The sequence below is a fragment of the Adiantum capillus-veneris genome, chromosome 8 (genome assembly GCF_014529385.1).
Source record: "Adiantum capillus-veneris isolate H3 chromosome 8, ASM1452938v2, whole genome shotgun sequence".
Taxonomy (NCBI): Eukaryota; Viridiplantae; Streptophyta; class Polypodiopsida; order Polypodiales; family Pteridaceae; genus Adiantum; species Adiantum capillus-veneris.
The window spans coordinates 6230614-6252017 of NC_140938.1; the positions used below are offsets into that span (position 1 = coordinate 6230614).

Here is a 21404-nt window from a genome sequence, read left to right on the forward strand (position 1 = left end):
GACAAGAAGTGATGTCTTTTTTTATATTAGTGTATATGCCATTAGAAGTATCGGAGATCCATCGACGAAACTTATGTTTATGAATTTTGTAAGTAGGAAACAAATGGGTAGTTTATTCAAATCCTTAGAGTATCCAATACTGTTGTAATGGTCAAGGATAAAATAAGAGAGAGCATTTGGAGTTAATGTATGGGGTATAAATTCAACTCCTTACAGCCTATTGTGGGTTGCCAACCAAGCAAGACTTTTACACATAATTGTAGGACTACTAGAAGCTTTATCTAGTCAAACAATAAACCATTGGTTTGACAGGGTTTGCAAATAGCAACTTATTTCTAGGATAATCCAAGAGTTTAGCAGAAAGCCATTGTGGTTCTAGTAGAGCAATTTTTTGTAGAAATCAATACTTTACCAGATTTGATAAGTCAATTTGGGCTGTCAACTTTGGTCAGAGTGTATTGACTATAACAATCAAGCAGCTAAGCATGGTTGGAAGGGCTAAGTGCAAATTCCTTGGAAAAACAAGAATGTGATTTAACCCTTTAGCAATAATCTTTTTGATTTTGAGATTATCTACAATCTTTAAATCATAAGTACAAACATGTTTACCAAGCGCTTTGAAGGTCCCACAAAACGACTCAATATTTGAATTAGTTTTGTATAACATGGTCAGAATGAGGAACCATTCCAATATTCCTAATCATTAGAATTAAAATTATAGGTGAAAATAAGATTGAAATAAGTCTTCATCTTCGGAGTTGAAAAAGAGCTAGGTTAAACTACTTTAAGCAAAGATAGCATTTTCATATGCATCCATATAAACAAGACAATAGATTATGTTAAACTCGGCTACATATGGCAGGTGTCAAAGAACGTATCACTTGTTATCCATGTCATATTTAAAATTTATTAATTTAGCAACTATGCCTAGTGTAAACAATATAACATAACCAAAGGGCATGACCCCTTTTGTAGGTAAGGAACAAATATTGTTCTTTTAAATCATTCAATAAAACTTTCATCAATTGATACCCCCCTATATTTCCTACTAGCAACCCTTCCCATCACATTTTTGGTTCTAATACTTTGTTTTGTCAATCCATCTATCCATATGCAACAAACCAATACCAAAAAGTACTATAGGTTGTAAGATTCTATGTACCAAAGTACATTTTTCTACAAAATACCTACACAAACAATAGGTCATCACCCCTTTTGATGTTTGGTAACTACCTTCAATTCTTTTAAGTTTCAATCTTTTGATTCTTTCCAAATCTATATAGAAGCAACAAATAACTTGCATGTTTAAGTAAACCTTTGCTCTACTATATAAACCAAAGGCATAAAGTCGAACTTATTTCTCAAACTCGCCATCAAGTGGCCAGCATTATTAAAACAATTTCATGCTTACAAAAGACTATGAGTGGTTAAAAATGATTCACTAGCCAACACTAAATATTTAGGTATGCATGAATACTTTCACCCACCAACCAACTCCGAATATTTAGATATGCAAGAATACTTTCACCCATCAAAAAACTTCCTCTGAATTTTATTGTCCAAAGAATTACACCCAATAAACAAAGAAAATACAACATCATGCAAAAATATTCAGCAAACCTCATCCATTACTCCATAAGGTACCTAATGCCAAATTCACAACCAAGGAATCATTTAGTCAAGCTAATCAATCAATCAAAGAAATAAAAACACATCAAGAATTGGAAACAAATCCCCACGAAGATTATGGATGTCAACAGAGGGACAGAAAGGCTAGTACCGCACGAAGCTTGACATGAGAGAGAGAGAGAGAGAGAGAGAGAGAGAGAGAGAGAGAGAGAGAGAGACAAAGTTAAGCAATAAATTTATATTCCTAAGGATTTTATTAGGTGTTCCTTAGGGTTAAACACGAAGGGTAAAAGTTCCATGTGGAGTGAGAGGTCCAATACCACTACAAGCATTTTTAGGATAGAAGAATTGTAGGGCACTATAGATTTATCCTAAGAATATAGTGCAACTTTTCTATGGTCAAGTCAGGAGCATTGTAAAGAAAGTCCTACCCCTAGAAAAAAAATTGTTTTTTTTAGGGTTTTTAAAAAGTAAGCCTGGCAAAAAGCCTTAGTAGTTGTGTGTGTGTGTGTGTATGTACAAAAAAAAAAGTGTGTATATATTGTTTTACTTTTACCAAAAAAAAAATGTATATATTGCTTTAGTTTTGACATGGAAACACAGTCAGAATAAGCAACTTGGCTATGAATGCTGAGGTGGATTTGAGACTTTATAACAACTCAAGGCACTAACCAAAAAAAATGCCTAACCAAAAAAATGCACTCAAGGAATCAAAAGATCTCAAGTGTGTGATTAGTGTGTTGTGAGTGCCTTCTGTTGTGAATGAGTGCCTTGTGTCACTATGAACACCAAAGAGAAAGAAATGTGCAGCATGCAACTGCTCGTTTGCTCACAAAACTGTGTTTGCTACCAGCATGTGAAATGTAAGCCTTTTGCAAGTAAAGATTTCAGCAACTTTTGGAAGTTATATTTACTAACATACAAGGATGAACGTTTTGGCCTGCCACTAGCAAAGGCCTTAGTGTTTGGTTGGGTTTTTTAGATTTGGAGACAAGGCAGTGATGGTTGTAAGTGGATACCTTCTAATCATTGTTTGTTCTTTAATCTTAAATCTTTAGATTTAAAAAACCAAGGCAAATCTCTTTATTTTTGCACTCATTTCTTGAGCCCCCCCGCCCTTAGCGCTCTTTCTCTCACAACACACACACACACACACACACACACGCACACGTCCTTAACAATGCCATTCTTTATTTTTGGGCAGCTCATCTTAAATTCTTTAACATTTCTTATGCTTGTCATACAATGCTTAGAAAATAGTGAGACCTTGCACAATCCGAGAAATGCCTTGTGACAGTTCCAAATTAAGAGCATGGTTTTTGTTGGCATGTATTCCATTACAGTGCAATACAAATGAACCACCACCATGAATGTAATGTTATGCACAAGTTCTTACAATACGCTCCAGCCAAATACGACACAGTGTCACGGTAACCGGCATCTTTTGGGATCAATAACCTTATCAACACTACCTTTCTATAATCCTTCAAGAAAGGAAAATAGCTACTTTTGTCCCATGCTGCTCACTGTTTCATCGTCTCTATTTTCATCCTTTTGGACCTGTTGAAACAACTTAACAACTGCATTCCTGTCGGAAATCGCTTGTAAATGAAAGATGGCACATCAAAATACCTGCTCTGGTTTGAAGGCTGCTGCCGCGGTAATAGCACCTGATGCAGCTGCCGAGGCTGCCACACCTGCCATTGCAAGACTCTGCTGCTTACGTTCCGCTTGCATCGTCCGGCATAGAGCTTCCAGTTTCTCCTTCTGATTCCTTGTTGTCTCCAACTGTTTCTTCAATTGAGCCCTCTGCAAATTCCAAAATAGCCACTCTGGTCAATTATTTGCTGGTCGAAAGCTCACTGCGGTTACTGAAACAAAAAGACTGTATGGTTACTTTTGAGTGCTAGGGTAAGTTTGTATGGCTTCAACTTTCTGTGAAGGCCTGATTTTCAGATAGCTGGATGGTAAGAATGCAATTGCTTTTAACGGATTGTAGCCAGCTAACTGCTATTCAGGACAATAGTAATAAGACATCATCTTTTAGTAACCCGTCAAGGTCGCGGACTCCCATGCTTCCAATGAGGATCCGGCATGTCAGCGCAGGGAAAGCACGCAACTGTGACACCTCAGCTGGCGGAAAAACTGCAGCCCGAGATGCTCGCAACCTGCCATCTCAGCTCGCAGAATGTGGAATCTGTACCGACTGTTCTTGCATTCAGATGACACCTGCTGACCCCCCTCCCCCCGACGCTTGACGGGAGGGAATGGCCCTGGAGTGACCTTTCCCCTGCAATGCAACTCCCCATGGCTCCCGGCACCTGCCGGTCACCAGGGGTCGTTGCATTACGGGGAAAGACCACTCCAGGGCCATTCCCTACCCCATCAACAGCCCAAGCCTAACATCTCATGTCCTCACTAATTTTTCTTTTTCAAAATCGTGGCAAAAGGTAGTATTTTATGTCACTAGTATGCAGAATCATCAATAAAGAAACATAAGAAGCTGTCGAGCAGCGAGGTTCACGGCAGTCCACCCACCCCGCACTGTGGGGTTTTTTGCGGCAGCCCCCTACCCCTGGTTGGGATTTCTGTCCGGGTTGCCCCGGTGCTTGGGAGGTTTGCCGGCCCACGCCGAATTGTGCGCAACTATGAGGGTAGTAGTGCTCGGTTGAGACGAGAACGGGGCGAACCGTGAAGCAAGGGAAGCTGAGGTGAGGCGACGAGTACCCACACCACTCTTTTGGCATTGGGACGTAATCGCCCCCTCAGCTACCTTCCACCAACGCTTGGCTTCTCACATAGTAAACACAAACATCAAATATCATTAGGAGACACTAAGGTATCTAAATGAAGTCAGATGGGTTTACAAGGAAAATGACACTATCCTATACAAAATGGCAAGCCAGGGCCCAGCACCTTCAATTCTGAGAAGAAAAAAAAAAATGGATAATTTCCAGGGAAAAAAAGGTAGAATTTGAACCTGTTGCCACAGTTTTTCCTCAGTTTGCAGGACAAAAGGTGACTATCTGTCTGTCTGACTGCCGCTGTCTCTGAATTTTCTCTCATCTTGCTGAACCTGCTGACTCTAACCCTTGCCCTCTCTAGCATTTTCTGTGTGGCTTAGAAGTTAACACTGGTCTGGTGTGGCTGAGAGCAGACTTGACACCGTCCGAGCATTTGACCCTAGTACTTGACACCGTCCGAAGTACAGTGCAGAATGAACTGGTACGACACATACGATGAAAGAAAGAGAGTCTGGAAAAGATCTTAGGATGCCAAAGTTGAAAGGCCCAAATGGCACCTTTGCAGCACATATGTCGGAAACATTGTCTCTCTTCACTGGCATGATATGTTGATGATTCTAGTGCCTCTATACAGAAGTCAGTGCAGCCTTGGATAGATCTAATGCAGATCAGTGAGACATACAAGCTCCAATGCAGATAAGGATGTGAAATTGATTGATGAATGATATCCTAAATTAGGATATATGCTATGCATGATCTGTGGTGCGAATACCACATTTGTCGTGTGGATGGTCGTGAGCATGTATGCATGAAGTTAGTGTCTATTGCTTCTTTGATACCAGGGTTGCCATATACCATCAGTACACACATGAAGACAGGTAGTACTAATAAAGCGACAAAAATTACAACGTATTGGGGATATAAAATATAATAATTGTTATTTGAGCCTAGAATCTAGTTTAGTTTTAAAAGAATAAACATTAGGGAAAAGAGCTTACTGGAATAAAGAGCTAAAAAGGCTAGAGCCCAAACACAGAAAAAGGCCAAAAATATGGCCCAGTGTTTAAAAATGGTCATTTTTGCACGTCAACAGAGGCCCCAACCTTGTCCAAAAAATTGTCGAACGAGTCCTGAACAAAACGTACTAGTTTATGGTACATTTGAGCCTAGAATCTAGTTTAGTCTTTGAAGAATAAACATAAGGAAAAAGAGCTTACTGGAATAAAGAGCTAAAAAGGTTAGAGCCCAAACACATGGGAACAGGCCAAAAATATGGCCCCAAGTGTTTAAAAATGGTCAACAGAGGCCCCAACCTTGACCTAAAAACTGTCGAACGAGTCCTGAACAAAACGAGCGTCAAGTCCTGAACAAAACGTACTAGTTCATGGTACAGAACAGAATGTACAAATTGTCCCGTACGTCAAACGTGAACAACCTTGTCTAGTACTATGGCAATTTTGACAGGTGTAATCAAGGGTGATTACTCAGAATGTGATGTGGCACTAGCCCACTGTACAGACCACCCCGAGCAAGACGAGAGAGCAGAAGGAGAAACCACAGAACTTGCTCATGCTGCATGCTTTGACGCAACATTTATTGGCAGATACCCTGTGAGAGTTCAACGGCCACTACTTTGAGCCCATAGCTTATAGATATGAGCTAGGGGCATCAGTTTTCTATCAGATCATTGTGAGTGGGCTACTAGAATAGTTGCAAACACTACAGTACACTTACATAAAAAGAAATGTCACAAGGAGCGCCTAGTGAGGGGCCAATATCTCTGAGAAGGGAACTTCGCCCCTTTGTGCATCCTTACTAAAGTGTTATGTATAGTTCAGCCCGTTGTTTTCAGTTGAATTTGAGTGTTGTTGCAATAATTCATTGCCTATTCACGTGACCAGCCGGTTTCAATTGTCGTAATTCTGAAGAAAATAGATTGTCTTTGGTTGACACAAGCCAGATTGGTCTACTATGGCAGTATTAACGGAGTTCAAAACTAATATGTGTTGGATATACTACGGGTTCATTTGTTGTAATTTTGAAGAATATTGCATTTGGTTGACACAAACCAGATCAGACTACTATGGCGGTGGTAACTGAGTAAAGCATGGTCCAACAATAATATGTGTTGGATATACTGCAAGGCCATGTTCATATATCAGATGAACAGCTAATAGGCATGGTTGAGCCCGGCATGTGTGCAAGACATACTATGGAACCATGTAAATGTTGACGGAACCCAGCACTAGATTGATATGTAAATGCACCAAAACCAACTCTGGATAGATGTGTCATGCATGAAACATCTTGGCACATACCAGCATTAGCTTGATATATCAAAAACCTTTTGTTGATGTTCGATATGTATTTCTGTGAGTGTATGTATCTGCATGACACACTCTAGCACTCTAATTCATATGTACACTTGAAATCAGCTTTACCAATTGTGCACTAAGTTTCTCTATGTTGCTAGCCTCTCATGACCATTCACCATGAGCATATGCTTCATTATTCATGCTTGAGGTATGCACCCTTGTGACACTTGCATTGATGTAGGGAGGCCTCCGATTTTGCTGTTATCACGCATGATTCGCAATGAACCCCACTATCACACGACATATTGAGAGTAGAGTTTGATGTGCCACCCTTGGCACTGAACGCCCTCTACTAGACCATAAATTTATATCCTTCACACAGTCACAGGGGTGAGACCGAAAAGACTCCCCAAGGCTGCTTAGGATAGATTACCTCCCAGCTAGTATGATTTTAGTGCCCACATATTTCCTGCCTCGTTATGAGACGAAACTAGTAAGACAAGAGAATAGACAAATGCACATAGAGAGGACATGGGTAGCACCAGCACAACCCTTGCCCACCAAGATGGCCTACTACAAAGATCAGTTTCTTCTATGGACACATGACAACAATTTTTATTTTTGTTTTATGCTTTTTCTTCTTTGTTTTTCTGTTTTTCAGCATGTTCCTAGGTTGTTCTTGTGTTGTAATCCTTGGGTTCTTGTTTTATGCTTTTTCTTCTTTGTTTTTCTGTTTTTCATCATGTTCCTAGGTTGTTCTTGTGTTGTAATCCTTGGGTTCTTGGTTTGCAAAGTTGCTGCTCCGCTCTGCTCTGTTTACCAAGCTTCTAGAGCAAGCTTTCCACATGGTTGTTACATCAAAGCCTCCTTCACTGTCTTCTTGGAGTTCCCTCCCCAAAGCTTTGGTTTCAAGAGCCACCTTCAGCAAGTGGACTGATATCTATACTGGCTGACACCTCCTTGTATGCTCCAGTCAAGCACTTTGGTACTCACAGCCTCCTCTTGCAAGTCTCATGGTGATGCAACTTCTTCTTCTCTCTCATCTTCGTCATCGACTCCTCTCCCCCTTGTTTATCCATAGCCTTTTGCTATCAGATGATACCAGTTGGCGGGCATATGTCCGATGTCAAGCCCTCACCATTGTAGACGTTCACTTGACAACGATGTCCATCCTACAAGAATCTATTCTTACCACAGAGCTTACGAGTAGTGATTCAACCGTTTAGGGTCTCCTAACACCCATTAAGAGATGGAGGCAGGTAGAGCAACACGTGTCATCTAATGTTGGTGTGGTTGTATGCTGAAGCAGCAACCGATTGCTGATGTGTTGACGCGCCGACTGCTGATGTGGCAGTACAAATGCAGCAGAGAGTCGCTATAACCTATTAAGTTATTCATAAATGAGAAAAATGCATATTATACATACCTAGATGAAATTAAGATAAGCCCAAGTTCACCTTTATAGAAGAGTGCAAGGTATAGACTCATGCCCCTAATTGACAAGACAGTAACTCCATCATGCATAATATTAATTAGATGCTATGAAACCCCCACTAACAACACTAGTGCCCAATACAGAACTAGGTATATGCTCCCACACACCCATACCCCACATACACACACACACACACGAGCATCCATCAATACAAAGATCTGCCTACTGAGTTTCTGTCATAACTCTAGCAAAGTTCGGGAGGCTCAGCCATCATGAAGCCTAGCACTAAAAGAAGCATTAGATAGGAAAAATTAGTAACAAGAATAATGTAGTTAATAAGGGATATGCACCACAGAAGATAAAAAAATTAACACAATATCAACCGGTCATGACCTGGTCGAAAACGTCACGATATGAAGTCTTCACGACTCTAGAAGGTGAACTCTGCCCCTCTCTTTGATGTTTTCTCAAGTTCATTTCCTCCAAGTCTGTTTCTTACTTCACCGCCTAACAAGAATAGTCGGCCGGTTCCAAACGTATCAAAGGTCAGTCGATGCCTTTTCATCAAGTAACAATCCATTATCCAGCAATTGTTCCACCATGGTAGATAAGTAAAACTTGCGGAAAAAGAAGACTACGAGCGCCATAAGTGAACTAAGAAATTGACAAAGATCACGAGGAAAATCTTTGCTTGACAAAGTCTAAGAGGGAGAAAGGCAGAAAATTTGTAAGAATTTTGCAAAGATGTTTTCTTATACATTATGGCAAAAGGATGAAAGAAAACAGTAAGAAAATGTTTGACCAATTTTCAAGCAGTGTTGATTACCAAGAGTTGACCAATGTGAGGAGCATGGGAAAGCGTGTCCACATGTGGGAACTCATCTACAAACAATTATTTAGCTAAATATGCTTATTTTCGCTTTGAAAAGCATCAGTATGATTTCTGTTGTTTTTCTGCGTTTTGAAATATTCTAAAAATCTCTCCACATTAAAGGTTGGAAGAAGCTGTGGAAGACGAAGTTGATCCTCTCATCAAGCCCTGCCCATTGAAGCATATGGGTTTCAGTTTTGACCACCTTCAAAATTAGGGTTCTCAGCTGCAAATTAACATTTTTGCAGAAAACTCAAAACATATGTTCATTTGCTATTTCTTGATGCAATTGGTTTAACGCATAGCACAAAGGAGACCCTTGATAACTTTTTTGGTTGCACTACTCACAGATAAATTCTCTTGTTATGTAGATCAAAGAATGAGAGTCTGGCTCAATGTATATGGATGGCCCAGGTTGATTCTATCAGAGCCAAAGAGCCAATCCATCTAACCATTCAATTGGGACGATGATCATACGTAACCCAGATCAGAGATACAGGGGTAGGGATGGAGGAACGTGACGTTTTGCTTCTCCCAGAAGCATAAACGCTGACCATAAAATTGAGACAAAGGCTTTAAAAAAGCTCAAAAACCAGATTTGGCGCACAGCATCATATGAGACTATTGCATAGGGAGGTATGAATGATTACTCAACACTGCCTTCTAGCTCCAGTGATTAGACACCACAAGAGTGTAAGTTTTTTAGCAGGCGATCTCAGGAAGAATCAGGTAGTCGTAATCAAAATGCGTCTTTAAGGCTACCAATGGAGTTTTGGCGTCCACTGCCAAGCAGCCCATGCATGTTAGTCATGATCAACAAGTATCTGAAGCTCAAGCTAATGGGTTGGGGACCAATGCAACTGCAGTAATCAAGCTTATTCAGGCGAATGGCCTCTTCAGTTCTTCCAATGACTGTGAACAATTGGCTGAGTTTAGAGAAAACAATGGTCATACTCCAAAGTTGAAGGACAGAGTAGTGCTGTCATTTTCCAGGAAACAGGAGATGGTGCACTCATCCCCTTTGGACAAGGACAGATTAAGATGAGTGCCAATTCTATGAAATTGGATGAAGTACCTGGCCTACCACAAGGACCATTACATCAACCAAGATGGTGTCAATTACACAATACCTTGATAGAGACTTTTCTGGAGCCTTGTGTCATTCGGAGTGCCGACAGAGATGACATGCCTCTTCCATATTCTCATATCGCTTGGGATATCAAGAACCGCAAAAGGCTTGTATCTTCTCTTCCCTAGGGAAGTGTAGAGTAAATGATGTCCTCAATGTTGGCAACGTATTGAATAATTCCTCAAATTCCTCATGCTTGTTGCAATTTTCAGTTCCATAATGGGACCAGACATCAACCAAGATGGTGCCATTTACGTAGTACCTTGGCAGAGACTTATTTGGAGCCTTGTGTCATTGGGAGTGAACAGAGATGATATGCCTAGGGATATCAAGAACCACAAAAGGCAGCATCTAGTAAATGATGTGATCAATGTGAACCAATGAGCCTGCTCCACCTTCACGTATTGAAGCCAGTCTCAGATATTGTTAAACTAATGGATAGAACCATCAATTTAATATGCATGACTGTACAGAACCTGCACTATATAACTGTTTACTGACAAAAACATGGATTGAAACCCATGCTGATACTCATTGATGTATGGATAGATAGTGGAAAAACAACTTCGAGGCATTCAGAACATGCGATGCCGCAAAAAAAAACGCTTAGTATTTAGGCTGTCTCTTTTTGGTGCACTCCCATTTTTTCTGCTCCTTGTTAGGCATATTCCTGGCAACAACTACAAAGTTGTGCTTCGCAAGCCAAAAGCATTTGATATTTTCTGCGGCATTGCATTCATCCAAGAAAGCTCTTGCTTTCCCTTCGCTACAAGTGTTCCATTCTTTCCCAAGTGGACAAATATTTTTGCAGTGGAGCCGACACGCATGGTTGGCTTTGATGCCTTCTGTCTGGCAGATGTGCAGTGTTTCTATGTTTTGGCAGCCTGTCTTTGAGACTTTGCCTACTGTCGACATGCATAATTGTTTTTAAGACTTAGCTTACTGTCGACACACATGGTGGAGAACACAAATGGTTGGCTTTGATGCCTTCTGTCTGGCAGATGCGCAGTGATTTTATGTTTCGAGTGGCCTGTCTTTGAGACCTTGCTTACTGTCGATCTTCTTTCCAAAGATCTGAATATGATTCTCAGAAAATGGATGACCACCAGCTTGAATATTTTTCGCGCTGTTTTCAGCGTTCTTGGCATGGACAACTCTGTCTGACATTCTACTCATTTGAGGTTTCCACCAGTGTGTATTAGCATTACTGAAAAGTAGTGTGTGCTCAAACCCGATGGACCTTTCTAATCTCTCCTCCAAGGGCGTTAATTATCAGTGTACCTCCTACCATTTCATATGGCTTTTAGAGCATAAAATCTTGACATAGTCAGCTACTCAATTCTACCTCATCAATAAGCTCGATTAGTGAAACATCTGTTTTTTCGCATTTCTTCTGATAAGCAAGATTCTCTTTCTCCAATACTTTGATGGTCTTTGACATCTGTCACAAACAAGAAAGGTGGCAAGAAAATCAGACATCAATCCATGCTAACCTAATATACTGCTTCAAGAAAGTTTTAGCCCCTAACTTAAAAGAAAGCTTTCAGGGTTACCTTCTCCATTTGAGATTTGAATGAAGCAAATACTTCATTGCTCTTTGTTAACATATCCTGCAATAATAAAGCAAGCTTCTTCAGCATTTCATCAGCATTGCAAACATGGAGAGAAACGGGCAAAGCCTCCCCTAACATCCAATTAACAGCCTCTAACCTAGTAATATCTCACGATTCAGCTATTTAGTAAAATCATTAGCAAACTTGTCCTTTGACAACCACAGTGGACAATCCATCCCAACTAAAGAGTTAAGGTTAAGCTGCAGTAATAGATTCATTTTAAAAATTTGCACATTTCTATATCAACACAGCTCTACCAATCTTTGAGCTTGATACCTGAAATTGTTCAAACTTCTCCCCGTACATTGCAAGCCGTCCCTTTTGAACTTCCTCAGTTTGAAGCAGTTGTGAGATGTGCTCAGTAAGACTACTGAGTTTGGCTTCTCCTTGCCTGTTGATTTCCTCTTGCTGCTTTAATTTCACCTCCAAAATCTGATATTCAAGTGCCTTGGTCTTCAGCTGCACGAGACAAAATGCGCATTTGGCCCAACAATTTTCCTGAATGAAGAAATTTTGAGACAATAAATGCACACCTGCTGGGAATATTGTTGCTCTTGAAACTCAAACTGCCGAGTCAGCTGTCGTAACTTTTCCTGCAATCTGTGAGAGCAAATGATATAGCCCCTCCTTTTGCTTATCATGAAGAGATTGGCATAGTGATCAATACAAATACAGTATGTGCGTGTGTGCGTGCGTACGTGCGTGTGCGTGTGCGTGCGTGTGTTATCGACGCATTGGCAATGTATGGGCTTGCGGCTGGTCTTCGAGTCAATTTCCACAAATGAAAGCTTTTGCCGCTTCCTCGTGATTGGCATTCTATGTTGTGGCCACTGGCCAGGTAAGATTATTCCTCTGAATGTGATTGCGAGGCAATTGGGGTATCGCATTGGCTGGAATGTCACTCATACTCAATAAGTGGATTGGGTTATGCAACGCTTGAATGTCAAACTGCATTACTGACAATTATCCACATGGTCCACATGTTCGTCTACGAATCATTCAAAGTCTGTTGATGGCTTATGTTCAGTTTTATTTGCCATTGTTACATTGGCCTAGCCACCGTCTCACTTCTCTTATGTCAGATATCTTGTCTCATCTGTAGTGAACTCATGCTCACAAAAGAAGCTTGCCTCTAATGTCAATGGGAAAACTCTGCACTCCTGAGTCCTAAACGATTTGGCGGGCTGAATATCTTGGATTTGCGCACACATGCTCTTGCCAGAAAGGCCATGTTGTTGCCAGCTCTAGTGCAACAAACTCGGCCTTTGACTCTTATGGTTGCCTCATTGTGCCAACATGTTGTTACTTCCTCATTTGGTCATTGGCAATCGTCTCTCTAGGAGATCGTATTTGGCAAGATGGATTCCTGGGTGTTCGTTTACTTCCAATTTGATTTCTGCTTGGAAACACCTTACATTTCATTTATCATGGCCGACAGCTGTAACCGGCCTGTTAACTTCAAAAAGGGCGGAAGACTTTACTTCAAACCTTGATTTAGCTTTTACCCATTATTAGTCGTCTATTCTACCTGTGCTATAATGACACAAGAGAGGGGAATGGGATACAGATGCTAGAATGCATCTGTATGCGAGTCAGACACTAGATTGGCCCCTAAATAGGCGTCCCTTTCGGTATTTCTTTATTCTTTTACAGTTAAGAGGAAGTACAAAGAGTGCTTATAGCACTAAACCTGTATCCCGCAGTTCTTAACCTATATCCCGCAGTTTCTATCTTGTTTGGAGGAATTTGGGCAACATAACGACGCAGAACCCTACCCAAAACAATCTGCAAGTACAGAATCCTAAGGAGACTACTGTCCTTGTCCCGATTCCACTTTTAATTGACCAAAACAGCGCATAACCAGCCTCTGTAATTTCTGGTTATTGACTGGTTTTTCTCTGTTTTCAACTCCCTGTAGCCCCTGCACTGTTCCCTGCACCTTGGGCTAGTTACCCCTTGAATTTGGAAGGATTTAGGGCATCGAAACAGCCCCAAACCTGCAAAAATCAGAGTTCCGGGAATCCTAATCTGTATCCAACAATACAACACCTGTTTTGGCTAAATTTTGGCAGCACAACGACTCCAAAATTGACCCCAAACAATTCCCAACACTGGAACTTGATTCAACTAACAAAAACCCTCTGATTCCAACTCAAAAAGAGCAATTACAGCTAGCTGGAATTTCTGGTTTTTCACTTGTTTTGAGTCCCAACACTTCCCAGAAGTGTTCTCTGACAATTGGGCACTGTTCCCAATGCATCTGGCATCCGTACGACTGCAAAACAGTAAATTTCATACCGCTGTATTTTCTGGTTAGGATCTGTTTTTTACCCAATTTCAGCTGTCAAGTGTCCCTGCACTGTTCCCAATGCCTTGTACGTGCCCCTTGATTCTGGCATGATTCCGAGCACAAAACAGTCCCAAAACAGCCCAAAATCAACAATAAAACAGTGCTGATATTTGTGTGTTTACTTAAGAGGTTATCACCCTCTTGTTTCCCTGCTTTGGAGTAGCAGTTAGCTACTCCTGTTCCTGTTCAGGGAGGCTCTTGCCTCAGCAATAGAGCATCAAACCACAAGACTGTACATGGTCAATCTGATGAGCCCATTAGAGGGGCATAACCATAAAGAATAGGGGAGAGAGAGAGAGCAGTGAGAGGTGTGCAGGTCATGACATCCTGCACCTCACTGTACATAGAGGGTAAGCCAACACTGCATTGAAGCTCTCCCACCTGTGACAGAACTCAAAAACGCGCTCACAACTGAAAATCACGTTTTTTCCTTCTCTTTAAGTAGTAAACTGGCCTCAGAGTGCCAAGTGTCACTCATTTGTACATTTTTTCGCTTTAGACCCTCGGGTCTAAAAATATCTCACCTGCAGCCTCTGTCGACTTGGCCACAGAGTAACAAAATGATCCCCATGTCAAACTGCACGTAATGACGCGAAGACATTTTGCCGTCCAAAAATAGCAATCCCTAAAATTTAGGAGTTTCTGCCATTACATTCTTCTAGGTCATCTGACCCTCTTTGTACACTGCAGCCACACCCAGAACTGAAATGTAGCCTATGTAGCAAAGGATTCCGCTTTGACTGGCCAATGACCCCACTTTGGCTAACCATAGTCCTTGTCCAACCTTAGTGCTCTTTAGCCCTCAGGCCTGGACTCTCTCTGAACAGTTCCACACTGGCTATGCAATGCAAGGCAGTTAGATTTCCAGAGGGGTGTTTCCAAAAGGTAAAACAAACGAAATTCCCCAAAGAAAGAAAAAATAAACAAAAATGGAATTGCCACTGGCTGGTGACATATCCCACTCTTGAAATCTCAAACTTCCTCGTTTGCACCTATGTCGTACATGCTTACAATCAGCACTCGGGTGTCCAGACACCATGTCAACACATGTACGACACATACATGCTCACAGTCAACACCTCGTTGACACATGTATTGCTTGCGTGTGAACCCTGTCCCAATGACATAGTGGAAGCGTCACACTCTGCCATTGCTTTGAGTCCATAACTTTCCAATGACAAAATGGAAGCGTCACATTTTGCCACTGTCTTTTAGTACACGTTGGATCCAGTAACCTTTCGAGAAGACTCACGTGAACGCATTGTGAATCTTCCAACTCTCAGGCAATTTCAGTCTTTATGCAACATCACTGATTTGCATACTGAGCATCGAAAACAATCTTTCTCTGCTCTTCATCTTGATCTTTGGAGATTAACCTGTGATCTACCCTTATGCTGTCACTTTTATTGGGCTGAGAATTCTCTTTTACACCCAATTTTGGCAGCATAGCTGTAGCCTCACCCAATTGGCACCAGAAATCCACATATCCAAGTGATTATCCACGCATAATAGAGCACTTTTGCAAACCTGTCCTGGAAATTCAGCACGCTGAACTCTCTGTTTTTAGCTCCTAAAATGCTCTAAATCACTTGTATTACTGTCCTCTAGCTTCACCGAAGCTCTTGGGACAAAAAGGCATCAAATAGAGTCAAAACCCTAAATCTGCAAAAAAATACAACAAGCTGTATTTCCTTCTTTCAGGCTCTGTTTTGCGTGCCAATCGCACCAATTCGTAGCCTTTGATCTTCTGCATCAATAGGACTACTTGCCCTTTGATTTACACGAGATTTCTCACAAGAAATCTTGTTAAATCATCCTGTACCTGTTTTGAATTAGCCTTTAGCTAATTCGGTACCTGTATGAAATCATTCCAAGTGGAAGGAGTCTGTCCTTGTAACAACAGTGTATTCCACCACTGACTTGCATTTTTTTCCAGAAAAGTGGCAGCTTTCCTGACTTTAAATGCTCCTTCCAACAAATGCTTTGTCAAACTGTTCGAGGAAAGAGAAAACCTTTGTCCTCTCATCAAAGCCATTGAATGTGTCAATGGACTCACTGATCATCTTCTTTGTATTGCTTTAGCTTATCCATTGACTCCAAATTGTCAAAAGAGACAGTTTGCATAATGGGTACACCTGTGGGAGCCATATGTACTCCATGGCCAGTAACATGTTGATGTCCAGGTGTCATATTCACTGATGGGATTGAAAAACCAGCCATACCCAAGTTGCCTTGTGACACCCCAAACTCACCTTGTGTGCCCTAAAATCCTGGGTGCAAACCAATGTTTGCATACATGGGGTTGGGCACCATGCTTTGCATACCCCTAAACACTGTTCCTGGCATGCCAAAACTACATTGAACTTGATGTGCTATTGATGAAGATTGTATGAACTCCATAAATCTTGGATTCTCCATCAATTGCTTGAACATGGTCACAACAGTAACAACCTGCAAAGCTTTCTCTGCTTGGCCTGAACTCTCGCCAATTTCATGTGCAGTTGGAATAGGTTGTCTATGCTCTGAAGAGGAACCCTCTTCCTTGTTGCCATCCATCCTGTATCCAAAGAAAGACTCGTAGCCTTTCTAACCTGTATCCAAAGAAAGACTCTTGTAGCCTTTCTCACCTGTAAATCCAAAGAAAGACTCGTAGCCTTTCTCACTTGTATCCAAAGAAAGACTCTCGTAGCCTTTCTCACCTGTAAATCCACTCGATATACTTTCAAATTCTCGGTGTTTTCAAGGTCATCCCAAACTCTCTGTGTCTTTAACCCAAACTGACCAATGCTCACTTTTTGAGGAAAAAGTGATTTAATCCCATCGATGGAGCCATGTAACCGGCCTATTAACTTCAAAAAGGGCGGTAGACTTTACTTCAAACCTTGATTTAGCTTTCACCCATTATTAGTCGTGTATTCTATCTGTGCTATAATGACACAAGAGAGGGGAATGGGATACAGATGCTAGAATGCATCTGTATGCGAGTCAGACACTAGATTGGCCCCTAAATAGGCGTCCCTTTCGGTATTTCTTTATTCTTTTACAGTTAAGAGGAAGTACAAAGAGTGCTTATAGCACTAAACATGTATCCTGCAGTTCTTAACCTATATCCCGCAGTTTCTATCTTGTTTGGAGGAATTTGGGCAACATAACGACGCAGAACCCTGCCCAAAACAATCTACAAGTACGGAATCCTAAGGAGACTACTATCCTTGTCCCGATTCCACTTTTAATTGACCAAAACAGCGCATAACCAGCCTCTGTAATTTCTGGTTATTGACTGGTTTTTCTCTGTTTTCAGCTCCCTGTAGCCCCTGCACTGTTCCCTGCACCTTGGGCTAGTTGCCCCTTGAATTTGGAAGGATTTAGGGCATCGAAACAGCCCCAAACCTGCAAAAATCAGAGTTCCGGGATCCAACAATACAACACCTGTTTTGGCTAAATTTTGGCAGCACAACGACTCCAAAATTGACCCCAAACAATTCTCAACACTGGAACTTGATTCAACTGACAAAAACCCTCTGATTCCAACTCAAAAAGAGTAATTACAGCTCGCTGGAATTTCTGGTTTTTCACTTGATTTGAGCCCCAACACTTCCCAGAAGTGTTCTCTGACAATTGGGCATTGTTCCCAATGCATCTAGCATCCGTACGGCTGCAAACAGTAAATTTCAGACCGCTGTATTTTCTGGTTAGGACCAGTTTTTGATCTAATTTCAGCTGTCAAGTGTCCCTGCACTGTTCCCAATGCCTTGGACTACATGTCCCTTGATTCTGGCATGATTCCGAGCACAAAACAGTCCCAAAACAGCCCAAAATCAGCAATAAAACAGTGCTGATTTTTGTGTGTTTACTTGAGAGGTTATCACCCTCTCGTTTCCCTGCTTTGGAGTAACAGTTAGCTACTCCTGTTCCTGTTTAGGGAGGCTCTTGCCTCAGCAATAGAGCATCAAACCACAATACTGTACATGGTCAATCTGATGAGCCCACTAGAGGGACATAACCATAAAGAATAGGGGAGAGAGAGAGAGCAGTGAGAGGTGTGCAGGTCATGACATCCTGCACCTCACTGTACATAGAGGGTAAGCCAACACTTCATTGAAGCTCTCCCACCTGTGACAACACTCAAAAACGAGCTCACAGCTGAAAATCACGTTTTTGCCTTCTCTTTAAGTAGTAAACTGGCCTCAAAGTGCCAAGTGTCACTCATTTGTGCATTTTCCCGCTTTAGACCCTCGGGTCTAAAAATATCTCACATGCAACCTCTGTTGACTTGGCCACAGAGTAACATAATGATCCCCATGTCAAACTGCACGTAATGACGCGAAGACATTTTGCCGTCCAAAAATAGCAGTCCCTAAAATTTAGGAGTTTCTGCCATTACATTCTTCTAGGTCATCTGACCCTCTTTGTACACTCCAGCCACACCCAGAACTGAAATGTAGCCTATGTAGCAAAGGATTCCGCTTTGGCTGGCCAATGACCCCACTTTGGCTAACCATAGTCCTTCTCCAACCTTAGTGCTCTTTAGCCCTCAAGCTTGGACTCTCTCTGAACAGTTCCACACTGGCTATGCAATGCAGGGTAGTTAGATTTCCAGAGGGGTGTTTCCAAAAGGTAAAACAAACGAAATTCCCCAAAGAAAGAGAAAATAAGCAAAAATGGAATTGCCATTGGCTGGTGACAACAGCTTCGAGGTTTCCCACTTGTAAATTAATTCAAACAGATTTACAAGAGAGAGAGAGAGAGAGAGAGAGAGAGAGAGAGAGAGAGAGAGAGAGAGAGAGAGAGAGATGAAATGAAATGAAATGTTATATTAACATCTTCAAAAGGCCAGAATGACCTATGAGACCAAACTGATACAAAAGTGGTGAATCTGTTACAATGTCTGGGCACCTTAGTACTAAAGTACTAAATGTGAAAAGTGTGAAAGTGTGAAAATAAATGTGAAAAACTAAATATAAAGTATTAAATAAACTTCTTAGGAGCATTCTGAGTATCTGGCTAGAATGCTTCTAATCCTTTGTTGTAGTCTTCTCCGGTGAAGTGTGCTTCTGCATCTCAGTCGTGGTCGTCTCGATTTCCTAAGCTCAATCGCCCTGTCAATGAGGGTGCCTTTGGTATGAATGTGGGTACTCCTTTGTGCTGGCTGCTGGCCTCTTGCTTCTCCTTCCACTCCTGCTTCTCTCGATCCGAAGAAATCTGTGATCTGCCTCTGAGGCTGTAGTGCTCTTTGTCTTCTCATTAGATTATCCTTGTGCCGATGTAGTTCCAGTAGGTACAAGCCTAAGCATCTTTGATCTTGGTATTGCATGACTCTATCTAGAGGTCCAAAGCCTTCTTTAAATAGGCAATGGAAACGCCCACGTATCTCATAGTATACGGTGCAATGGCATATGTAGTGTAATTCTGTATCCGGCTCCATTCCGCATAACTTGCAAATTCTGCTCTCAGGTGGGATTTCCTAAATCTGCCAAATTCAATTTCCAGCTCGTGTGAGGATGTACGAATCTGACCAATAGCACATCTCAAACCATGAGACAGGTGGGTATCCATGTAGCTCGGGCGAATCACAAATCCATCTTCAGATAGCTGTAGGAAGTTTTCTTTGTAGTCGGCCATCTTCGTGCCCAATTCTTGTGTAGGGTCTACCCATGTCCTCTTAGTATCCAACTGTATAAGATCCTAACGGATGATTTTATTAATCTCCGTTCGTGTAATTGCCAGTGATGGAGCCTCAAGAGAGTATTGGAAGGGGGGTAATCTTTCCATACTTAACCCGTGTCTCTGAAACCACGAGGACAGTTGCGCATACCAGCATGATGTATCCCCTTTCATTGCTAATTGTCGAGAGAATTCGAGGGCCAGTCTAGTATATCGGCAATTATTTGTATCCCACAAACCATGTATAAAGGACACTGATCTGGTAAGAGCTTCAATTTCTATCGGAGGGGCAGCTGGTTCCGCTCGGGTCATCGCATGTGGTACGGAGGCCTTGGCTCTAATCATTCGGGAAATCATAGATACCAAAGGCCTCTCCATTGACTTCCAATTATCCTGATCCATAGATGGTCCCGAAATCTGGACCCCATAAAGCATAGCCGAAGCCACCACAGTATCAAAGAGCCAAAGTTTTGTTCGTGGTTCCTGAAATTGCACTTGTGAACACATCCTCTCCAACCCTCCCAAGGCCGTAGAGGCTCTGGACAATCTAGCATCCGCTGCTTTCTTAAGAGTAAACTTCGGTCCTGCAAATACCACACCAAGGTATGTGTATGCATCTGTGTACTCTACTGTATCCTGGCCATATGCAAATGTAGGTGCCGATCTCCTAACCCACTACGGTGTGGTGTTAAACACCATAACTTTGGTTTTTACCCAAGTTTACCGACAGTCCACTGTCCTCCGCGAATTTATGTAATGCATCTAGCTGCCTCTGCATTCCATCAGGTGATTCTGCTAGCAATACAATATCATCTGCATACAACAACAAAGGGATCCATGACCCTGCAAGTTGAGCACCTCTGTCACCCTCTCTATCAATGTAATCTGATACCTCATCTATGTACATACCAAATAAAGTAGGGGACAGTGGGCATCCCTGCTTTACTCCAACGGTGGAATGAACAATGTCGGAATCCCCTTCTGGAGTACGTACATAACCAGTTACTGACCCGTATAAGGCCATGATCCCCCAAATAATCTCTTTGGGGACCCCTAACTCTTGCATCCTGCGCATCAATCTGGCCGTTGGTACTGTATCAAAAGCTTTCCGAAAATCCACAAAGCAACAATACATCCTTCTCCCGCTTGCTCTTCCTTCCTCAATAATGGCTCTGAGCGTAAGAATATGATCTAAAGTGGAATAACCCCTCCTGAATCCAGCTTGTCCTGTTGCCCTTATGCCCTCATTCTCTGCCTATCTACTCAATTTTTGTTCAAGAATGGATGCGTACAGTCGGGTCAATGTGTGACCTACCATAAAGGTACGGTAGTTCCCGGGTATCATAGGATCCCCTGACTTGAAAATAGGTACGATAGTAGATAATTTCCAAGATTCAAGTAATCCTTCACACATGACCCAATTAAACAGACAAGCAAGGACTTCTGTAAGTAGATCCCTGGCATGGATCAGATGTTCTGCTACTAAACCATCATGATCATATGCTCTTCTTGTCTTCATCTTATCAATGGCTTCTTTCACCGTTTCCGTAATAAAGAAAGTACTAGTAGTAGGGCATGGCTCTAGTGGATCTGGTAATGGAGACTGTCCAGATACCATATATAATGATGTTACATATTGACCCCAAATCTCAGG

General features: G+C 41.7%; 1 protein-coding gene across 2 annotated transcripts in view; it reads right to left on the reverse strand.

Annotated features, from left to right (window-relative positions):
• Positions 1 to 2901: 2901 nt before the first annotated feature.
• Positions 2902 to 21404, reverse strand: part of LOC147451622 (uncharacterized) — an 83002-nt gene continuing 64499 nt past the window's right edge. For both annotated transcript variants that reach the window (XM_086517521.1, XM_086517520.1), the window contains exons 9-14: positions 12270 to 12336; positions 12013 to 12195; positions 11677 to 11733; positions 11469 to 11564; positions 3262 to 3438; positions 2902 to 3189 (exon numbers count right to left, since the gene is read on the reverse strand). In XM_086517521.1, coding sequence (XP_086373647.1) covers positions 3133 to 3189; positions 3262 to 3438; positions 11469 to 11564; positions 11677 to 11733; positions 12013 to 12195; positions 12270 to 12336 — 637 coding nt within the window. In that variant the 3' untranslated portion in view covers positions 2902 to 3132. The remainder of the gene's footprint in view (positions 3190 to 3261; positions 3439 to 11468; positions 11565 to 11676; positions 11734 to 12012; positions 12196 to 12269; positions 12337 to 21404) is intronic.